Source organism: Pestalotiopsis fici (genome assembly GCF_000516985.1).
Source record: "Pestalotiopsis fici W106-1 unplaced genomic scaffold PFICI_Scf_1, whole genome shotgun sequence".
Lineage (NCBI taxonomy): Eukaryota > Fungi > Ascomycota > Sordariomycetes > Amphisphaeriales > Sporocadaceae > Pestalotiopsis > Pestalotiopsis fici.
Genome location: NW_006917091.1, coordinates 3,797,517 through 3,816,226, shown reverse-complemented (window position 1 = coordinate 3,816,226; position 18,710 = coordinate 3,797,517). Strand labels below are relative to the sequence as shown.

The following is an 18,710-nucleotide window of genomic DNA, read 5'->3' as shown; positions in this document are numbered from 1 at the left end:
TCGTCCTTGCTACCCATATTTCTATCATTGTCACATGTCACCTTCTATCGGAGTTTAGCTGACAAACCATGACGAGATAGCACTGCGGTTGGATACAATGGCCAGCAATCCATTTGACGACCTTGCGGTAAAGTATGTGCTGCAAGATGATGAGGCAGCACATGGGCAGGCAGCACAAGCAGCAGTCGATCAGATTGAGCAGGCCGCCGGAGCATCTCCGACAGCATTGAGGGCCGCCATCGGCCAGTGGGTAGCGTCTATCAACCGATGGCTAGTTCCCCAAGCCGACGATGAGGACGACATCATATCGAGGGGCAAGGCCCTAGGATTTCTGGCGAGCACTTTGGATCGTCTTAATCCCAGCATTCTCAGAGTCGATCAGGTTAAGCTGCTCCTCGCCTTCTTCTGCTCTCTCTTCTCCAGCGACCATCGCGCCGGTATCGATGCAGCTTCCAAGGCACTCAGCTCCTTGGCCAGCATGTCTTCGTTCCGGGCAATAATGGGAAACGACATCATCATTGGCATCACGAAGCTAGGCAGCGATGATTTCAAACGACAGACTCCCGCTACACGGCTTACGATCTACCAGCTGGTTCGCGGGCTACTTCAGAATGAAGCGGTCGTTAAAGACTTGGCATCCCAGCACGAAAGCTCTTCGACGTTTATGACGGCCTTGATTGACCTCTGCAGAAATGAGAGGGACCCCCAAAATTTGATTGTGTGGTTTCAGATTCTCTCGCTTTTCCTGCAAAACTTTGAGCCGGCGGATGAAGTAACAGACGAAGTATTCAAGACTTTCTCGGCGTATTTCCCAATCACATTACGGGCATCAGCAGCCCCGTCTGGCATTACAGTCGACGACTTGAAACAGACGCTACGTTCCTGCTTCTCTGCTCACCAACGCGCAGCCCGTCTGGCTATACCGTTCCTGCTCAACAAGCTCGATCAAGGTGAGGCAGTGACGGTTTCGGTAAAGGTTGACATTTTGCACACACTTGAGGCATGCCTAGCACATTACGAGAATGTCCAGCAAAGCGTTGTGCCATACACGGACCAGGTATGGTCATCCCTCAAGTACGAGGTTCGGAATGGGGAGCTAGTGGATTCCATCGAAGCCACTTTGAAGACTTTGGCAACTCTTGCAAGGAGGCTGCAAGGAGAAGAACTGCAAACGTTTCTCGGAGGTGTGTGGATCGATGTTTCTGATGACATCTCGAATGAGACGTACACTCGATCTGCCGGCAGATTACTTGCCGCCATTTCCGGTGCGAGCAGAGAGTCCTTCTCTCTGTCTTCGAAGCAGACTATCCCCCACATTACGGCAACGTTAAAGAATACGAAGTCGCCGTCTCACCAGGCCGAGCTACTGGGCGTTCTGAACGCTCTACTCCAAGTGCGAGCCGTATTGACAGAGGCAGAAGGCTCATCCGAGCTTCAGGATGATTTATTTGGCGATGCCCTGTTCGATGATGTTTTCACGCGCTTATGGTCAACATGGACCCAAAGCCAATACTCGCCTGACCGCCCTACGATTATTGCAAAGCTTATCGACGGCATGTCGTATATGGTCATGCAAAAGTCAAGCAATGGTACCAAGGAGCGCCTTTGTTCTGACGCTACATGCAACCGTGCCTTCAACTGGCTAGGCACCCCTTCCATCATATACCCGTTGGAGGGCCGGAACTTTTTGCTTGGACAAGATGACAAGGAGTATGAACAGATCATTGTTGGTGCCACAACTGCCCTTTCGAGATTGTCGCACTTGTACCCTAGCGGCTTCCAGCAACTACTGGAGCGGTTTCTGAGCGCACTTGGCAGATATGCAGAGAACCACTCTCCAGCAGGTCGTGATCTGTCTACGATCAAAGATGTTACAACGCGGCTTTCCATAATGGCATTCAAGTCTGAGGAGCTCAAGCAAGTACTTGTCGGAAATACTTTATCGCTAGTGACTGCCTTGTTACAAGGACTACACACGCTAGCAAGTGCATCGCCAAAGTACGGGCAGGCGTTCATCGAAGCTATACATATTGCCATCATACGGCCTCTCTCCACCATTTCGGATTCCCTCTTAAAGTCTAAGCAGCAAGCACCGGGTCTGGGAGTTGCAGAATCGCAAGACTGGCTAGAACAGCTGAACACTCAAGTGCAAGGCTTACCCGATGTTAATAAGGGCAATCTGGGCGATCTCACCAAAATTAGCGAGGACGTGGCAAAGGAGACAAATGATCTGGGTCTCAAGTATCAGCTTCTACTCAGATTCTCCATGAGCCTGGTCATTCAGCTTTACCGCTATTCTCTGGACGTACGACTGCAACATGATGCGGAAAACAATATTAGCATCGATGTTAAGCCTGCTCTTTTGAAAGACGCAGACATCTACCTACACCGCCTGGGTCAGTTTGCTGCAGACGTCATACGGTATCTGAGCGAGATTGATCAAATCCAGCTGCGTCTCGGCCATGAGGCGATTCTATTGTTCACCGAGCCACAGGATGCTGATGACCAAGAGACGAAGATTGCTCGCGCTGCAGGCCGATCGGATGGAACATGGGCCTTGTGCAGAGATACTCACCGGACAGCACCCCTCGTGCTGGGGATAATACAGAGCCTTCGACCTGTTGTTCTCGAGGACCTGGTAAGTCGTCATACAATTGAGAGAGGTGTGTACTCAAGAGCTAACAAAAGGTAGTATATCCACAGCGTTGTCAGTGACCTTTGCCGGAGGTTGTGCACCGTAGAGCCTACTGTAATTCCACCGGATTGTCGGGCAGCTCTAGACGCCATGCTCCTTGTATTGTCCAATAAGCTTGGCAAAGTAGAACTTGGACTCCATCTCGACCTACATTCGGCTTCGTCTGCAGCTATGCACGAAGGCTTCCGTTCAGCCGTTGAAAACAATGTGGAGGCTAGAGGACAAAAAGTACTCCTCATGTTTCTAAGCACTCTGCACTATCTTGCAGGAGATGTTGCCAATTACTCGTCCAATCAGCAGCGAAATCTGCTCCTTCTGGAACTTGCGCGGCGCGCCCCAACATGGCCACGGGTCGGACGCCAGTTCTGTCGGTACTTTGAGATTCTTCTCGGTCCGAAGGACTATTTGACCAAGAAAAGCTATGCGACAATCAAGCCCCTGCGTGGCCAGTGGCTATACAACCAGATAGTCAAGCCCTACCTTGCTGAATGCTTTCCTCGACCCGCGGCTCCGGGGCGTACTGGGATTGACGATATTGCCGCTACAAATCGATCGGTGTTCGTCTTCTCACTTCTACAGCATCTCGACTACTCGGTATGGCGAAACGAGGCCAGTGCGATCTTGTTGATCGTGATTCGTGCATTGCAGACTTTCGGTATCAGCAAGGACATTAACACTGTCCTGGAGATCCTGTCAAAGCTCATGGAGGCGGATGCGGACCTAGTCAAGGAGCATCTGAGACCGCTGATCACGAGCACTCTTGCCGTCTACGAAATGGCTCGAAATGTCTACGATGCGACGGGTTTCATCAGCGATGACAATGTACAATTCTCAAAGAGAGAAGCCGCCATGTGCCGCAAGTTGTGCCTTGCATTCATTGGCAGGCTGCCCAAGGCCTTTGGTGGCACAGTTCGTCACAATCTTTTGCCAGAGCGCCAAGCCGTGCTCAGGGGCCTGTCGCGGGCATGCGGCGATCCGGTTCGCGAAGTAAGAGAAGTAGCCATCGTGGCTCGTAGGGACTGGGACGGTCTCTCCTAGACGGTAGCGTTGTATTGTCTGGATGATGAACCAGTGCAGGTTTGCGATGGGTAAGGCTGCAGAGAGTGCAATAAGTAGGATTCTAGCCAATAGCATCATGTAAGATGATTGGTGCAAGGGCTTGGAATAAGGCATAGACACTTTACTTCAAGTTCCATTTGGAGAAGTTGCATTTTCTTCACCAATCTAGGGGTGAAGTATGAAGTGCACAACCATTGGTCAGCGTTGTTTGCCCATCTAGATAGATTCACTTGTCCCATTTGACATCACGCGAGGAGTCTACTGAAGACAACTTGAGTACATAGACATCAATGACATGTCTTTCGGGCTATTGGAGCTCATTGAGCGAAAGGATAAGAAAACCCTCCTTTCGGCAACTACGATTTGATGAGTTCCTCCATCCTGTGTTTCCCCAAACCATGCCAGGTAGTGCGCCTCTTACTCCATCGCACAATATAGACTGCATGCATTCGCGATTTGTACCGACCAATGGGCAACAATAAGCTACTACAGGTGTTCAGTACATACCTAGCTATTCTGACTTGAATGAAGCGGCTTGAACGGCTGCTCCGCTGACTGGGTTCCCCGCCTTTTTGGTTGGAGTTGGCAGTCGGGGGAGGCTGGGGTAAATCGGGTACGCCGCGATTTGAAGCTTTCGTGACGTCAATAGCGAAGGAATGGAATGCTAGGCATGTTGAACTAGAGGGCCGATATTTCCGACAAAGACAGTTTTCTACTACTTCTCGTTGCCATCTGGTCGGGACCTATACTACCTAGACTATGCACCAAAGATGGTTCCCACTATCGTCGGTGGTGTCAAATCCAAGATTGGAGGAAGATATTTCGAGTTGTCGTTTCATAATGTATAAACATGCAGTTGCAAAAAGTCTCGGACTTGAGTACGAACCCGCAAGGCTCAACTTGGTTCTTTGCAAGGAAACCAATCGCCCTGATGGCAGGAGACACCATTGCCTAGACCAGAAGAGAGAGAGTTTCTCGAAATTTCTGACGTGGTTTGCAGCCAAGCAAGCAGGTAGGTCAGACCTGGACAATGGCATGGGCCAAGCTGAGAGAATTTGGCACTACACTCACTAGGTTAGTCGTTTACCTTGCATGCATGCAGGTGCAAGTCGAGGATGATGGGCATGTTGGCGAACTTGGTTACGTACAAAATGGGCACTGCCTCTTTTTCTTAAATACAAGCATTGTCTACATAAAAAGCGGCATCCGATTTCTTGTTTTATATTTCACCGGCGTCGGCCGCGGTTGATTTTCTCACAAGCCTCGTTGCGTTCTGGAATGCTAGAATCGACCAATGTTATGATCACACATCTGATACTGGATTGACAAAACCTAAATTATTACCTCACCTGTGCAGTACACTGGAATTCACCTTCTCGCAGATATATTCACCAAAGTGGAGAGCAGACTTCGCACAACCACGAGCTATCACTTTGAAGCATGGCGTTGTTGAAAAAGTTCATGCTTCCCGTGGCGGTGGCTTTGCCGGGTTGGGTATATGGTCTCTATATCAACGGATCCGTCATTGCACCATGCGACTCCCCACTGTACTGTCAAGGCGATATCCTGGAGCAAATTGAGCTTGCCAGGCCATTTTCCGACTCCAAGACCTTTGTAGACCTGTATGTATCTACCTGATGGTTGAGGCCCTCTTTTCGTTTTCTTTTTTTTCCCAGTCCCCCTCTCTTCCGCCCGTACACACTGCTGACGATTTGTTCAAGCCCCACCATTCGCCCATTGGACGAGGTGATTGCTGCTTTCAATAACTTGACCAAGCCGATCAGCAACAATACTGAACTGAATGACTTTCTCTCGACGTATTTTGGAGAGGCCGGCTCCGAACTGACGTCTGTGCCCACGGATCAGCTCACAACAGACCCCGTGTTTCTCAACAAGACCAGTGACATTGTGATTCGGCAATACACAGAAAAGGTCATTGACATATGGCCGGATCTCACGCGGCAGTATGTAGGCGCAGCCAACTGCACGGGCTGTGTGGACAGCTTCATCACGCTGAATCGCACCTTTGTCGTTGCCGGTGGCAGATTCAGAGAGCCCTACTACTGGGACTCTTATTGGATTCTCCAGGGACTATACCGGACGGGCGGGAGTTTCACACAGATTGCCAAGAACATAATCGAAAACTTCTTGGACTTGGTTGAAACTATTGGGTTCGTACCAAATGGTGCTCGTCTCTATTATCTCAATCGGTCGCAGCCACCTCTTTTGACCCAAATGGTCAAGACATATGTGGAATATACCAACGATACCAGTATCCTCGAAAGAGCCCTGCCACTACTGATCAAGGAGTATGACTTCTGGGTCAACAATCGAAGTGTAGAGATTACAGCAGGAGAGACCACCTACACTCTGAATCGGTAATGAAGAAACCTTACCATGCTGATGTGAAAGTGCAGTGCTGACATGCTTCAGCTACGACGTGGAAAATACTCAGCCACGCCCAGAGTCATATCGAGAAGACTATGTATCTGCCAATAATCAGTCATACTATGCCACCTCGGGGATCATCTACCCAGAAGTGAAGGCCCTTAACGATTCGCAAAAGGCAGACCTGTACGCAAATCTGGCGACTGGGGCAGAATCGGGTTGGGATTATTCTAGTCGCTGGCTTGCCAACCCATCTGATGCAGCCGACGACGTTTACTTCCCCTTGCGGTCCCTGAACACGAGAAACATTGTCAGCGTTGACCTCAACTCCATTCTTTACGCAAATGAGATACAGATAGCCGAGTATTTGGAGGCCAGCGGAAATGACACGGGAGCCAAGGCATACAGAGAGCTGGCGGATGCGCGATCCAAAGCCATGTATGCACTAATGTGGAACGACACCTATAACAGCTATTTCGACTACAATCTCACATCAGCTTCGCAGAACCTCTATGTCCCGTCCGACACGGACACCACCGCTGCACAGAAAGCTGACGCTCCAGATGGCTACCAGGTGTTCTTTCATGTGGGCCAATTTTTATCCCTTCTGGCTCGGCGCTGCGCCCTCACAGCTCAAGAATAACCCATTGGCGGTCACGATTGTCTATCAGAGGGTGGCAGATCTGCTCGCTGAGAAGGCTGGAGCGATCGCAGCGACCAACTATCAGACAGGGCAGCAGTGGGACCAGCCCAACGTCTGGCCGCCGCTCATGTACATCTTGATCAATGGGCTGCTCAACACGCCGGCAACATTTGGAGAGGATGACCCGTACTATATCCAGACGCAAGACCTCGCCCTCGCTCTGGCCCAGCGCTACCTCGACAGCACGTTTTGCACTTGGCGGGCCACGGGCGGCTCGACCGATGACGAACCGCAGCTGCAGGGATTTAATTCTTCCGATGTGGGCATCATGTTTGAAAAGTATGGCGACAACTCGACCAACGCCGTCGGCGGCGGAGGCGAGTACGAAGTGGTCGAGGGGTTCGGCTGGACAAATGGGGTTTTGATCTGGGCCGTTGATACCTTTAACTCGAAGCTTACACGGCCCGATTGTGGTAATATCACGGCAGCGAATAACAATGAGAAGAGAAACATGCCACCGAGCGCAGTCGAGTTGCATGCTTCTGATGCCAGATGGGTTAAGAAGTTTGGTAGGCGATCTGGTAATGTTTAGGTGGCCGGCGGAGACGAAGCGTTTGGACCATGTTGATGAGAAATGAATAGCTCTACGTCGATGATTCAATGGTTATATGTACAATGATATTGCTTATTTTGAATCATAATTCCATCTCCAAATATTTTGCTCTTTTGATCCTGCTATGGTGGCTACAATGCTGGTTGGGGACAATCTCTAAGAATGAACAATTGGATCATGATCCTCAATATATTTGTATCATTTCTAGATGAAAGAGCAATATTGAATCAACATGATCCTTCACCAGTGACATGGGACTTCTGCGCCTATACTACCTAGGTAGGATCGACACCATTGATGCAGTGTACGGATTGTGCGCCACCCTAGCTAGGATAGCGCTAGGCAGCTGTCCGACTGGATCATACTTCCAATGTCTACCACAAGCTCTACAAACTGGACATAATCTTTTGGATCGCAGGCATCATAGTACATTGAGTGGTTCGGTCCAGGCAGAAATGGTATTTTGTATTTGATGAATTACACGGGCTGGCATCTGCCTGGTCACGGGACCTCGCACGATTCTCGCGTTGAGATGCTTGGCTCAGGCAGCTCTAGGCAGAAGAGCGCGCTAGGGAAGGCGATAGCTTCCTTCTCCTTTCCATGCAGCAGCGCGTGAAACCAAGGCGCGCCGCTGCGGCCTAGGCAATTAGCACCTCACCTCTGCAAATTCAAACAAGATGCATATGTTCAGGACGTCAAAGGCCTGGAGACGGGGCAAAGTGTATAAAAGTGATCTCAACTCCTTCGTTTTGACATGAATTGACTCTGCTCAGTTACACCCGTTGTTTCATCATTCGCAGGCCACCTCTTTGTTCTTTGATTCAGACAAAAGTAGCTGCCATTACACACGGACAACGACAATTACTCCCCAGTTGTGTTCAGAGTCGTCGAATTACCCATCATCATTCTTCTCCTCAAAAGCCTCAAGACAACGAAATGGCCATCCCAGAACTTCCCAAGCTGCCAGTTCCTCACAACGAACTGGTAAGCTATATTGCCAAGAACCCAGATACCCCCATTGAGACCTTGGTTGGTCCCTATCGCAAATATGAAGCCAGTCTGCGTCAAGTATATGCGCAAGATCGCCACAATGCAGTCTTGGACGACCCTTACATGAATGTCCTGCCCCTCTTCACCAAGGACACGCCAGATATCAAGACGCGGGCACGCAACCTGGCCGCTGAGTCCACCGAGGAAAAGGAGAGATATATCATGACCCTACCCGATGACAAGCGTCGAGCAGACGGTTCTCCTGCCGTGGTGGAGTCATTGAAGGAGTTTCGCCACAATTTCAACGTTTTCTGCGAGTCCTCACTCGTCGATCTAGACTGGAACAATGTCGTTGCAGCTGGTTCGTCTGCTGTCAATTGCCTGCTTCCTGTGCCTGAAGGATACAAGAAGTCCAAGAAGACTTTGAGAAAGTATTGTAAGTACCGCCTAAATATGGGCACAGGTTTCAATCCTTTCTGACCAATGTAGACCACGAGAAGTTTGCTCCAGCTTCTGACATTGATCTCTTCCTGTATGGGTTGAACGAGGAAGAAGCCATTGAGAAGATCAAGCAGATCGAGGCCTCTGTCCGCGACGCTATCCTATCCGAGGTTACCGTTGTTCGAACCAAGAATGCCATTACAATCTGCAGTCAATACCCGACACGCCACATTCAAATCGTGTTGCGAGTCTACAAGAATGTCTCCGAGATCCTGACCGGATTCGACATCGACTGTTCAGGTGCTGCATATGATGGCAAGCAAGTCTACTGCACACCAAGAGCTTTGGCGTCCTATATCACTCAGATCAACCCCATTGATTTGAGCCGCAGAAGCCCCTCGTATGAGAATCGACTCTCCAAGTACAGTCACCGGAATTTTGAGGTATACTGGCCAGAGCTTGATCGGTCTCGAGTCGATCCAACCATTTTTGAACGCAGCTTTGGAAGAACTCTCGGTCTTGCTCGTCTCCTCATTCTCGAACGTCTTCCCACGACCAATGCCCGGGAGCATTACTTGAAGAAGCGCCGTGAGGAACGTGGACGTCCTGATCCTGGTTACCGACATCAGTATAGGCTCTTTGGCAATATCAAGGACGCCCATGAAGACGAAGTTGCCGACTGGGTCGATGAGGAAGAAGTTTCCAACTACCACACCTTTACTGTTCCGTACGGTGCCAAGTTCAATGCCAAGAAGATTGAAAAGTTGTGCTATACCCGAGATTTGCTGCTCAATGCCGAGTGGAATCAGCCCAAGGAGCGCGAGGTCTACCTCCATCGCCATCCGGCTTTCTTTGGAAGAGTCCAAGACGTCGTTCAAGACTGTTGTGGCAGTTGTCCCAAACCAGAAACTGCAGAGGAAGTTGAGATTGCAGAAAAGGAGAGCGAGATTTACGTCTCAGGCAAAGTCACCTTTCGCATCGATGACCCAGGTCGACAGCAGATTGGCTCTTTCAACCCGTTGACCGATGACGATTGGACCGAAATGGCCTATGTTGGAAACACTGCACGCCTATGCCAGGCCATTGTTGATGAAGACCTAGAGCATGTCGAGGACTGGCTTGCTCAGGAGGGTGCTGACCCCAACCAGAGAGATTACACTGGCAGAACTCCATTGCAACTTGCCGTCACCAGTTCATCCCCGGCTATCGTGCAAACTCTGGTAGACCGCGGCGCTAGACTGATTGCTCGGTTAGCCGACGGTAGAACTGCTTTGCATTTAGCTGCTGCTCGTGGAAATGTCGAGATTGTCAAGATTCTTCTTACCAAGAGTGCTACGAACGAAGAGGAGGAAGAAGACAAACAGGACCAGCGCCACAAGGTACGCGAGGCTGAGACGAAAACCGCCTTGGAAGGTCAAGACTCGAAATCAAAGAAGATTGAAAGTGACCCAGACAAGACAGACGACGAGGACGACGAGTCAGACGGTGAGATGCTTGATGATGAGAATTCAGACAATGATGTGCACTCAGTCACGACTGGTTCTTTTGTCAAGATTGACAAGAATGAGGACGCTGCCAAGGCTGAAGAAGCTATGCCGCTCGACGATGACGCATCTGATCCAGATTTCTATAAGATTGATGTCGTGGCTTGGGATTCACACTGCAGCGCTCTGCATTATGCAATCGTTGGTGGTCACGTCGATGTTGTCAAGCTCCTTTCACAAGAATTTGCTGCCGATATCCTCAACCCCGTCAAGTTTGGCGATGCTTCGCAGTCTCATGAGACTCGCGCCGCTATCCTGACTCTGGTCCTTGCCCTGGCTTTGCCTATGGATAAAGCCATTGAGATGGCCAAGACTCTCCTGGCTCTAGGTGCAAGTTCGTCCCAAGCTGACGTGGATGGTGTCACGGCTTTTCACCGTTACGTGCAACATGGCGATTCCAAGCTTGTTGAGACTCTTTGGGAGAACGACAAGTTGGGATTAAAGACGGCCATCAATCACATTGCTGTCCGTGGCGCATTCTGGAGGATGAATGCAACTAGTCCTCTCATGACAGCTATTGAGAAGAATAACCCAGTCATGGTTCTTCGACTTCTTGAGGCCGGAGCCAACCCCCAGGTTGACTTTGAATCGTGGCTAAAGGGAGCCAAGTTTTCTTTCGAGAAGAATCTTGCAGAGTTTGGCTTTGAAGGAAATCAAAAGAAGTTCAAATCTTCTACAGAGCAACCCCTGATCCTTGCTATTCATTCAATGGAGCCAGCCATGGCATTGGACCTCCTAGAGCGTGGAGCAGACCCTAATGTCATCACCAAGCAAGGCCAGCAGGTGCTAGAAGATAAGTGGTCACGCACTCATCACAAAGGATGTGCAGCTCTTGATGAAGTGCGCCGATGTCTCGAGATTCTGGGCGAGTACAAGGATGAGCCGACCAGATATTTTTTTCACACTACTGTCTATGGCGGTGGCCATCGTTTCCAAAACAAGTACACTGAAGCTCCTCCTGGGCCACAAGGGACGGAAGAATTCCTGCAGAAGTTCACGGCTGGCACGTATCAGCATTGGCTTGTCAAACATGACATCGACCACAAGTTCAATTTATACAATCATCAGGTCGAGTTGTTTAACAAGGCACGACAGGAACACAATGATGACGACATCAAGGCCAAGAAGGAAACCATTAACAAGATGATCTCACAGCTTCAACAGGTTGAGGAAGCCCTCGTAGCCAAGGGTGCTCTGACTTTTGCACAGCAGTTCCCTGATATCCCACCACCAGTCAAACAGCCGAGAGGAGATAGTAACGGGAAGGATCGCGCGTACGAATACAAGTACACTATTCATGGTGCTTCTGATGTGACTGAAATCCGAAGAGAAGCCTATATTGAGCTGTAAGTACTCCCATCACTCTGACTGTACAGGAGAAGCCATGAACTAACAGCTTGTCAATAGATTCGAGGCTGCGTGGACTGGCGATCTTGAGAAGATCAAGTCCTTGACACTTTCTGCCTGGGGGACCGACAAGTCCGAGCCGCCTCTCAAGGTGGCTGTACTAGACCTCGGCTGGAATTCACCCTTCTCAATTGCCTTCTTGAGAGGTCACCTTGACACAGCCAAGGCCATTCTTGAAATCGTGCAGGCCCAATGGTCACCCCCAGAGGAGAAGACAAAACGCTACAAGATGACCCGAGACGAGGACGAGAATGGCAGCGATGAAGAGGCGGACGACGACGGTGATGACAACCCAAGAATCTACGAAGAGATTGTAGATGATCAGTTCACCATTGAGAACATTGGCCAGGTCTCCATGAAGGTCAAGAGTCATGAGCTGCCTAGCTCCGTACTAAACAAGTCGTGTCCTTTATTCATCATGCGCGGCGATCAGATCGAAGACGAAATTGGCAATAACACTCCCCTATCCTTTGCTCTGAAACACAATGACAAGGAACGATTCAATTTTCTCTTGGACACGGACGTTTACTTCAGAACCCACGCGCCTGCACAGACAGAAGAGGATGAATCGAGCCGATTCTACTCACTTTCCGAGGCTGACTTCAAATTGGCTGTCAGCCTGGGCCGGACCGATATGTTGAGCGACGTTATTGCAAGGTTTGGCGCGGGTATCCCACTTGAGCACTTGGTGAAGAAGAGTGGCGTGGAGATGAAGACAAAGCCAAAGTACTATCAAGGACTTACTGTGTACGGCAAGAAACGATCAGACTGGGCAAACGCCGGTCGCAATGTCATTGTCAAGGCAACAGGCAGTCAAGTGCCTCCTTTGTTGACTGCTGCTGTCGAAGGCTCTTTGGCCTCTGTCGAGTGGTTCTTGAGCGATACTCCGACAAGGCAGTACCTGGAGTTTGGAAAGTCCAAGGTGGCGAAGGAGGACCCGCGCCTAAAGCATTTGAAGCAATCACCGGGTGGCTTCGACAGAGCCATTACAAAGTGGCTTGGTCTTCAAAGTAAGCTTACCTGGATACGTCCTACTTTTCTTGAGGCTTTGATACTGACTGTTTAAATAGATGATATGGTGATTCATGCTGCTGTCCTCGGACCTCTTGGGCATGAGACCAATCGTCTCATCAAGTATCTGGCCCGGGTCTATCCATCCTCCTTGGAGGCAAAATCGGAATCTGGTTACACACCTCTGTTTCTAGCTTGTCTCATGGGCCGCGTAGAGTTTGCAAAGACTCTTGTTGATGCTGGCGCTGATCAATCCGTCAAGGACAAAGACTACAATAATATCATCCACGCAATGCTGGCCAACAAGCCAAAACTTGGAAAGCTTGAGAGCCTTCTCAGCCTATTGGACCCAGAACTCAGGGCTCATCTTTTCCTTCAACGCACTCACCTCACTCATGGAGGTGACACGCCGTTACATTCCTGGATCAAAGATGCCAAAGAGGTCAAGACAACTCGCTCTCATCCTTGGGAGGAGGATCATCATTTTGAGTCGAAAGAGAGCGAAGAACATGTGGAGATCACAAAGCTTCTGCTCAAGCTCTCTGGAGGAGATGATCTTGGCATCTTGAACGGATCTGGCGATACTGTCCTTCACAGTGCCGTGGCATACCAGCTACCCAAGCATGCCCAGGTGATCCTCGACCACAACCCCAATCTGCTGTACCGCGAAAACTCTGTCGGCAGGACTCCTGCTGAGATTGCGTACGATCAAGTCATCAGCATGAAGGTGAAGCCATGTCCAGATATTAGTATCAATTTCGACCGGTACAATGTAAACAACAGCTACGTCGACAGGCTTCCCAAAATCTATAAGATTCTCAGCGAACCGGCGATCCCAACCCGAAAGGAGCAGGTCTGGAATCTGGTGCAGAAGTACCAAGCGGACCATCCGGGCAAGCGTCGACTCGTGAGCCTCAACGAGGCAAATGACGTCGCTAGGCGTCTCGGAGAGAACTACTCCTGGCAGCGGTATTACTCCAAGACCAAGACCTCAAATCAGGACAACTCGAATCAGGACAATGAGCACGAGGAAGACGAGGAGAAGGAAGAGGAAAAGGAGAGTGATTTTGTGAGCATTCAGTACTCGAGGAAGCAGTCTACAGCATGGAGTGACGAGATGCCAAAGAAAGACTAGGTCATCTATCAGCAGCCATTGATGGCCTCGGGGACGGTATCGGTTGTCTCTGTCCGATGAAACGACACTGGCTGGCTTTGATAATTTGTGCTTTTCGCATGTCTCATGAATTTGCTGCTCGTTATACATGAGAGGGTGGCGTTACTGGCTCACATTGATTCTTGACTTGACGTCTGTTATTTTCCACGGCTTGGTAGTTAGCTTCATTCCTTACGGTCAATTTACTGCTTCAACAGACGCTGATTATCCTGCTGCCATCCAATTCATCTCACATCTTGTATAATCCACCATTTGAATCCGACGCCGTTCCATTGACCGTCGGCTCAGATTTCTGTTCGGCAGCCATTTGTTCAAAAACCTTGGTCAAGCGCTGGATCGCATCCTCGCCTACCTGGTAGTGGGTAATGATGCGCGGCCCGGACAGTTTGAGTCCCTGCTCGGCACCGAGCTGCTGAAATCTCGACGACGTGGCGCCAATGGAACTCAAATCCAGCCACAGCATATTAGTGTCAACGGGATACTGGAGCTTGCCGCCCAGATCGGTCCAAATCTTCTCGACGCGCTTGGCCGTGGCATGCGATCCTTGGAGCAGACCTCCTTGGCCGTTGGGGCCCTTGCCAAAAGTCCGGTCCACGGCGACCCGCGCCGCGGCCGTCACCACGCCAGACTGCCGGAGTCCTCCCCCGATAGCCTTGCGCATCCAGCGGGCATGCTTGACCACGCCGGCGGGACCCACGAGGACGGAGCCAATCGGGGCGCCGAGGCCCTTGGAAAAGCACAGATTCACGGTGTCGAAGCAGGAGGCATACTCATCGAGCCCGCCGGCCCCCGACGCCGCGGCCTCCCACAGCCGGGCGCCGTCGAGGTGCATCTTGATGCCGTGGGCGCGGGCAAACTCGGCCACGCGCCGCACCTCGGCCAGGGGCGTGACGACGCCGCCCAGCGTGTTCTCGAGGCTAATCACGCGCGTCGGGCACGAGTGCACGTCGTCGTCTAGCACGGCGTGCTGCTCCACGTCCTCGAGGGTGAGGTACAGGCCATTGGCCGGGACTATGGGCGACACCATGGCGCCGGAAAGACTTGCGACACTATATTACAAAAGGACAAGAATGATCCTCAACATCAGCCGCAAGTTTAAGAGAAAAATAATTGTGTAGTTTCAAGGCTGGTTTCTGCTCACCCTCCAGCCTCATACTTGATTATGTGGGATCGGTGATCACACAAGACGCTGTGCGGCGGCTGCGTGAGCAGGGACCGGAGGGCCAGCTGGTTGCCCATGGTGCCCGAGAGGACAAACAGGCCGGCCTCCTTGCCCGCCAGCGCCGCCACGTGCCGCTCCAGGTCAATCGTGGTCTGGTCCTCGGCGTAGACGTCGTCGTCGAGCGTCGTCACCTCAATGGCCCTCAGCATCTCTAGCGTCGGTGTGGTCTGAGTATCGCCTTTTTTTTTTAAAAGTAGAGAAAAACATGTCAGTTTTGTTGTATAAGAGAAAAAGAAAGTGTGAGAGTTCTAAACATGTGCAAGTTTTGGACTTTTCTTCTCTTCTTTCTTGCCATATGGTGCAAGTCATGAGGCTGCTGTTGTAGACAAGACTCACTTCGCAGATCGAATGCCGCATTGCCCCGGTGTCCCAGCCAGGTGCTGGCCGACCTTGCCCCATTCTCCTCATAGGCCTGGTTTGGATCAAGTTCTTGTTGAGCCATTTTTGAGCCTGTGGTGTAAGACGAGTGAGCTTGTCTCGATAAAAATCTGCTGTTACTGAATCTTGTTGTGCAGGTAGCCACAGACCGGAATGAAGATGCAAAGTGTGAGCTTCCTCTTCTGCTGGAGCTGGAGGAGGAGCCGTGATTACAGAGCAGCGGTACAGCCGATGATCGGTCGGCGGCTGTCATCCGAAAGGCGCGGGGCCACGGCAGTCTCTTCGCCGCCATTATCCGGACGTCCCAAAGCTCAGTGTGTGTAAAACGGTTCCGGCGAATCACAATAATATCCTACCGTGTATAAGAATATAGTTTTGAGTATGGGGGATTGAGTAAACGCGGCGCTTATCTCGATAACGCAAGTTGTCAATGCGGAGTAAAGGCCGCTTATCATTGAACCTTACGTGCGGGTAGCTCAGGCAGAGGACGGAAAACACGTTGAATCTTTAGTCTTTAATATGGGGCGTTTGTCTTAAAAACTGCGATGTCGTCGAGATAAGATCTCGCAAAAAAAGAGATCTGCTATCTACATTTTATTCCGTACACCACCTACGCCTAATGCAGGTTAGTCATCTCGTCTATACTGACTTTAATAAAACGCGCCACGCATCTATACCAGCCGCCATCAATGGTTTGAAGCAATTGGCTGAGTGTATAGTGATTTCATTATGGATTGCACCGAAGATGGTGTGTCAATCCCAAGCTAGAAGCTGTCTTGCCCGGAATGTGTGACTTTGATGTACTTTGGAACTCATAGGATTATTGGAGCATCATATACGGCAGGTCCCTGATCATCCATTGCCAGATATTAGTATCAATGCTTTAATCATTGATAATGGACGACGCGTGGTTGAGCAAAAGGGAGCTCATTTGTCAGATATAATTTGTTATTGGCGTCCCCCGTATTTTCTAGATTAGTGTCTTACGTATGGGGTCGGGCCAGAGCCGAGCAATCCGTCGTCAGAAATACTGGCATGAACGGACCTCCGGACGGCATCGTGAAGTTGCAGCAAAACTTAAACCTATTACATGCCATGACCGACTTGAACATACCAGTCCGGGTATAAAGACAATATAATGTATGAGCGAATTCGTGCAAAAAGGTTCATGCCTACATATCTTCTACGACCTAGTGTGTCTTGTTGACCTACTTACTAGGTCGAAAAACACCACACCACAGCCTCCTCTCCAATACGAGGAGCTTGCGTTGTAGTTATTGGAGCCAAGACTTGTCAGTGGAGATGCTGGACCCCCTACTAATCAGGTACTCTGTAGGTTCTCTTGGAAGGTGGAGAGCATTGATGAGAAGTGGCACAGAGAGAAGCGCCGATCCGACGTGGTATTGGATCAATCACAGGGCCAGGTCTTGTTGGTCTCGCTAAAAACAACACTCTGCTACTTTCAGGCACGTACAAATTCAATCCAATCCTTTACGAATGCCAATGGCCCATGGGAAAGAATGAAGCGACCACACATAACCCCCTGAAAACAATGCAGGCGCTAGGCCATGTTTGGATTCTTTGCGTGACGGCAGTGAATAACCTGAAAATACAAGAACTTGGCATGTGTTCTGTCTCTCTCGTCGTATCGTCGTTGCCCCTTTGCCTGACCTCTTTTTTTTCTTTCTTCTTGTCCAACTTGGCATTGTATCATCAATGGTCAAGCCGGAAATCGCCTTGGTGCAGTTTCACATGTGCGCCTCGACTTTTACATGCAGGCGCAACCTTTTTTCTTTCTTTTTGCGTCATGATCATTAAGCAAGGCGTATCTCTCTCTATGCGACTCAAAATAACAGGGACTGGTCACTGGTCACTGATTGCTTGCTTGCTTGCTTGCTCGCTCGCCGCCAGCAATATGCTTGCGCGCGTCAACAAGAGGGGCTCGTTGAGAGTCTCGCTGATCTTTACTTTCATCGTCTTTGCTCTGATCTGGCTCAATCCCAACTGGACGGACAGGTCGATTCACCGGGTTTTGCACGTTGGTCTGGATACCGACCTGACCACAGCCGATGCCAAACAGGGCCTGTGTAAGCAGCATGGATGGCAGCCCTTTGAAGGCTCAACGAGGCGCGTCTACGATCTTCTCATGGTGAACACGGAACTCGACTGGCTAGAAATCAGATTGAATACAACCTACGACCATGTCGACTATTTTGTAATTGTCGAGTCCCCCAAGACTTTTACCAATCTCGACAAGCCCTTGGTCATCAAGGACAACCTGGACAAGTTTGCAGCCTTCCGCGACAAGATCATTTATCATGAGCTCGAGATCCCACCCGGATTTCACTCTGATCGCGAGAACCCGGCATGGGACTGGGAGGATCTGCAGAGAAACGCAATGTACGATCAGGTCCTGCCTAGGCTCACCGATGCGCGGGCGCCCCGGCACAAGGACGTCATCATCGTGGCCGACGTGGACGAAATTATCCGTCCAGAGACCATCACTCTGCTCAAGACGTGTGACTTTCCGCGGCGACTCAACCTGCGGAGTCAGTTCTTCTACTACAGCTTTCAGTATTTGCACATGGGACAGCAGTGGGCACATCCGCAGGCAACCTTTTATCAGGGACAGGATACGATTCTTCCAGTCAATCTCAGGAACGGGGACGGTGGTTTTGCACCATTGATTGCATTCGAGACGGCCGACCTCTGGGATGCTGGGTGGCACTGCTCGTCGTGCTTCTCCACGATTGAGGAGCTCTTGACCAAAATGTCGTCATTTTCGCATCAGTGGATGAACCACGAGTTCTTTCGCAATAGAGACTGGATTGCAGATCATGTTCGGGAGGGTAAGGATGTCTGGGCAAGAGAGACGGAACATTATGAAAGGATTGAGAATAACCACGATATACCCAAAATTCTCCTCGACCAGCGGGATAGATTTAGATATTTGCTAGACAGGGACGGACCAAGTGCTGGATTCCAAGATTACCCATAGTTTTTGAATTTAATCATGATCAATTTCATACTCGACGCGAGTGAAATCAATTATCTTTTTTTTCTGTTATCAAACAACACCTGAAGTGAAATGCTTGTGATCTTCTGAACATACTGAGGATAAATGACATAATGAAACATGTGCAAG

At 50.3% G+C, this 18,710-nt stretch overlaps 5 protein-coding genes across 5 annotated transcripts; 4 read left to right on the top strand and 1 right to left on the bottom strand.

Moving 5' to 3' along the window:
- Positions 1-97: 97 nt before the first annotated feature.
- On the top strand, positions 98-3,733 carry PFICI_01156 (uncharacterized protein; the record flags this gene model as incomplete). Its single annotated transcript, XM_007829737.1, has 2 exons — positions 98-2,638; positions 2,693-3,733. 2 exons carry the CDS (start codon positions 98-100, stop codon positions 3,731-3,733), a joined length of 3,582 nt encoding a protein of 1,193 aa, XP_007827928.1.
- Positions 3,734-5,215: 1,482 nt separating this feature from the next.
- PFICI_01155 (uncharacterized protein) lies at positions 5,216-7,377 on the top strand (the record flags this gene model as incomplete). The annotated part of the gene is made up of 4 exons (XM_007829736.1): positions 5,216-5,376; positions 5,476-6,132; positions 6,188-6,728; positions 6,775-7,377. 4 exons carry the CDS (start codon positions 5,216-5,218, stop codon positions 7,375-7,377), a joined length of 1,962 nt encoding a protein of 653 aa, XP_007827927.1.
- A 957-nt stretch (positions 7,378-8,334) lies between these two features.
- On the top strand, positions 8,335-13,926 carry PFICI_01154 (uncharacterized protein; the record flags this gene model as incomplete). Its single annotated transcript, XM_007829735.1, has 4 exons — positions 8,335-8,824; positions 8,878-11,719; positions 11,781-12,790; positions 12,851-13,926. The coding sequence occupies 4 exons, from the start codon at positions 8,335-8,337 to the stop codon at positions 13,924-13,926; spliced, it is 5,418 nt and encodes a 1,805-aa protein (XP_007827926.1).
- Positions 13,927-14,194: 268 nt separating this feature from the next.
- PFICI_01153 (uncharacterized protein) lies at positions 14,195-15,629 on the bottom strand (the record flags this gene model as incomplete). Its single annotated transcript, XM_007829734.1, has 3 exons — positions 14,195-15,014; positions 15,107-15,365; positions 15,524-15,629. 3 exons carry the CDS (start codon positions 15,627-15,629, stop codon positions 14,195-14,197), a joined length of 1,185 nt encoding a protein of 394 aa, XP_007827925.1.
- Positions 15,630-17,480: 1,851 nt separating this feature from the next.
- On the top strand, positions 17,481-18,563 carry PFICI_01152 (uncharacterized protein; the record flags this gene model as incomplete). The annotated part of the gene is made up of 1 exon (XM_007829733.1): positions 17,481-18,563. The coding sequence occupies one exon, from the start codon at positions 17,481-17,483 to the stop codon at positions 18,561-18,563; it is 1,083 nt and encodes a 360-aa protein (XP_007827924.1).
- Positions 18,564-18,710: the final 147 nt, after the last annotated feature.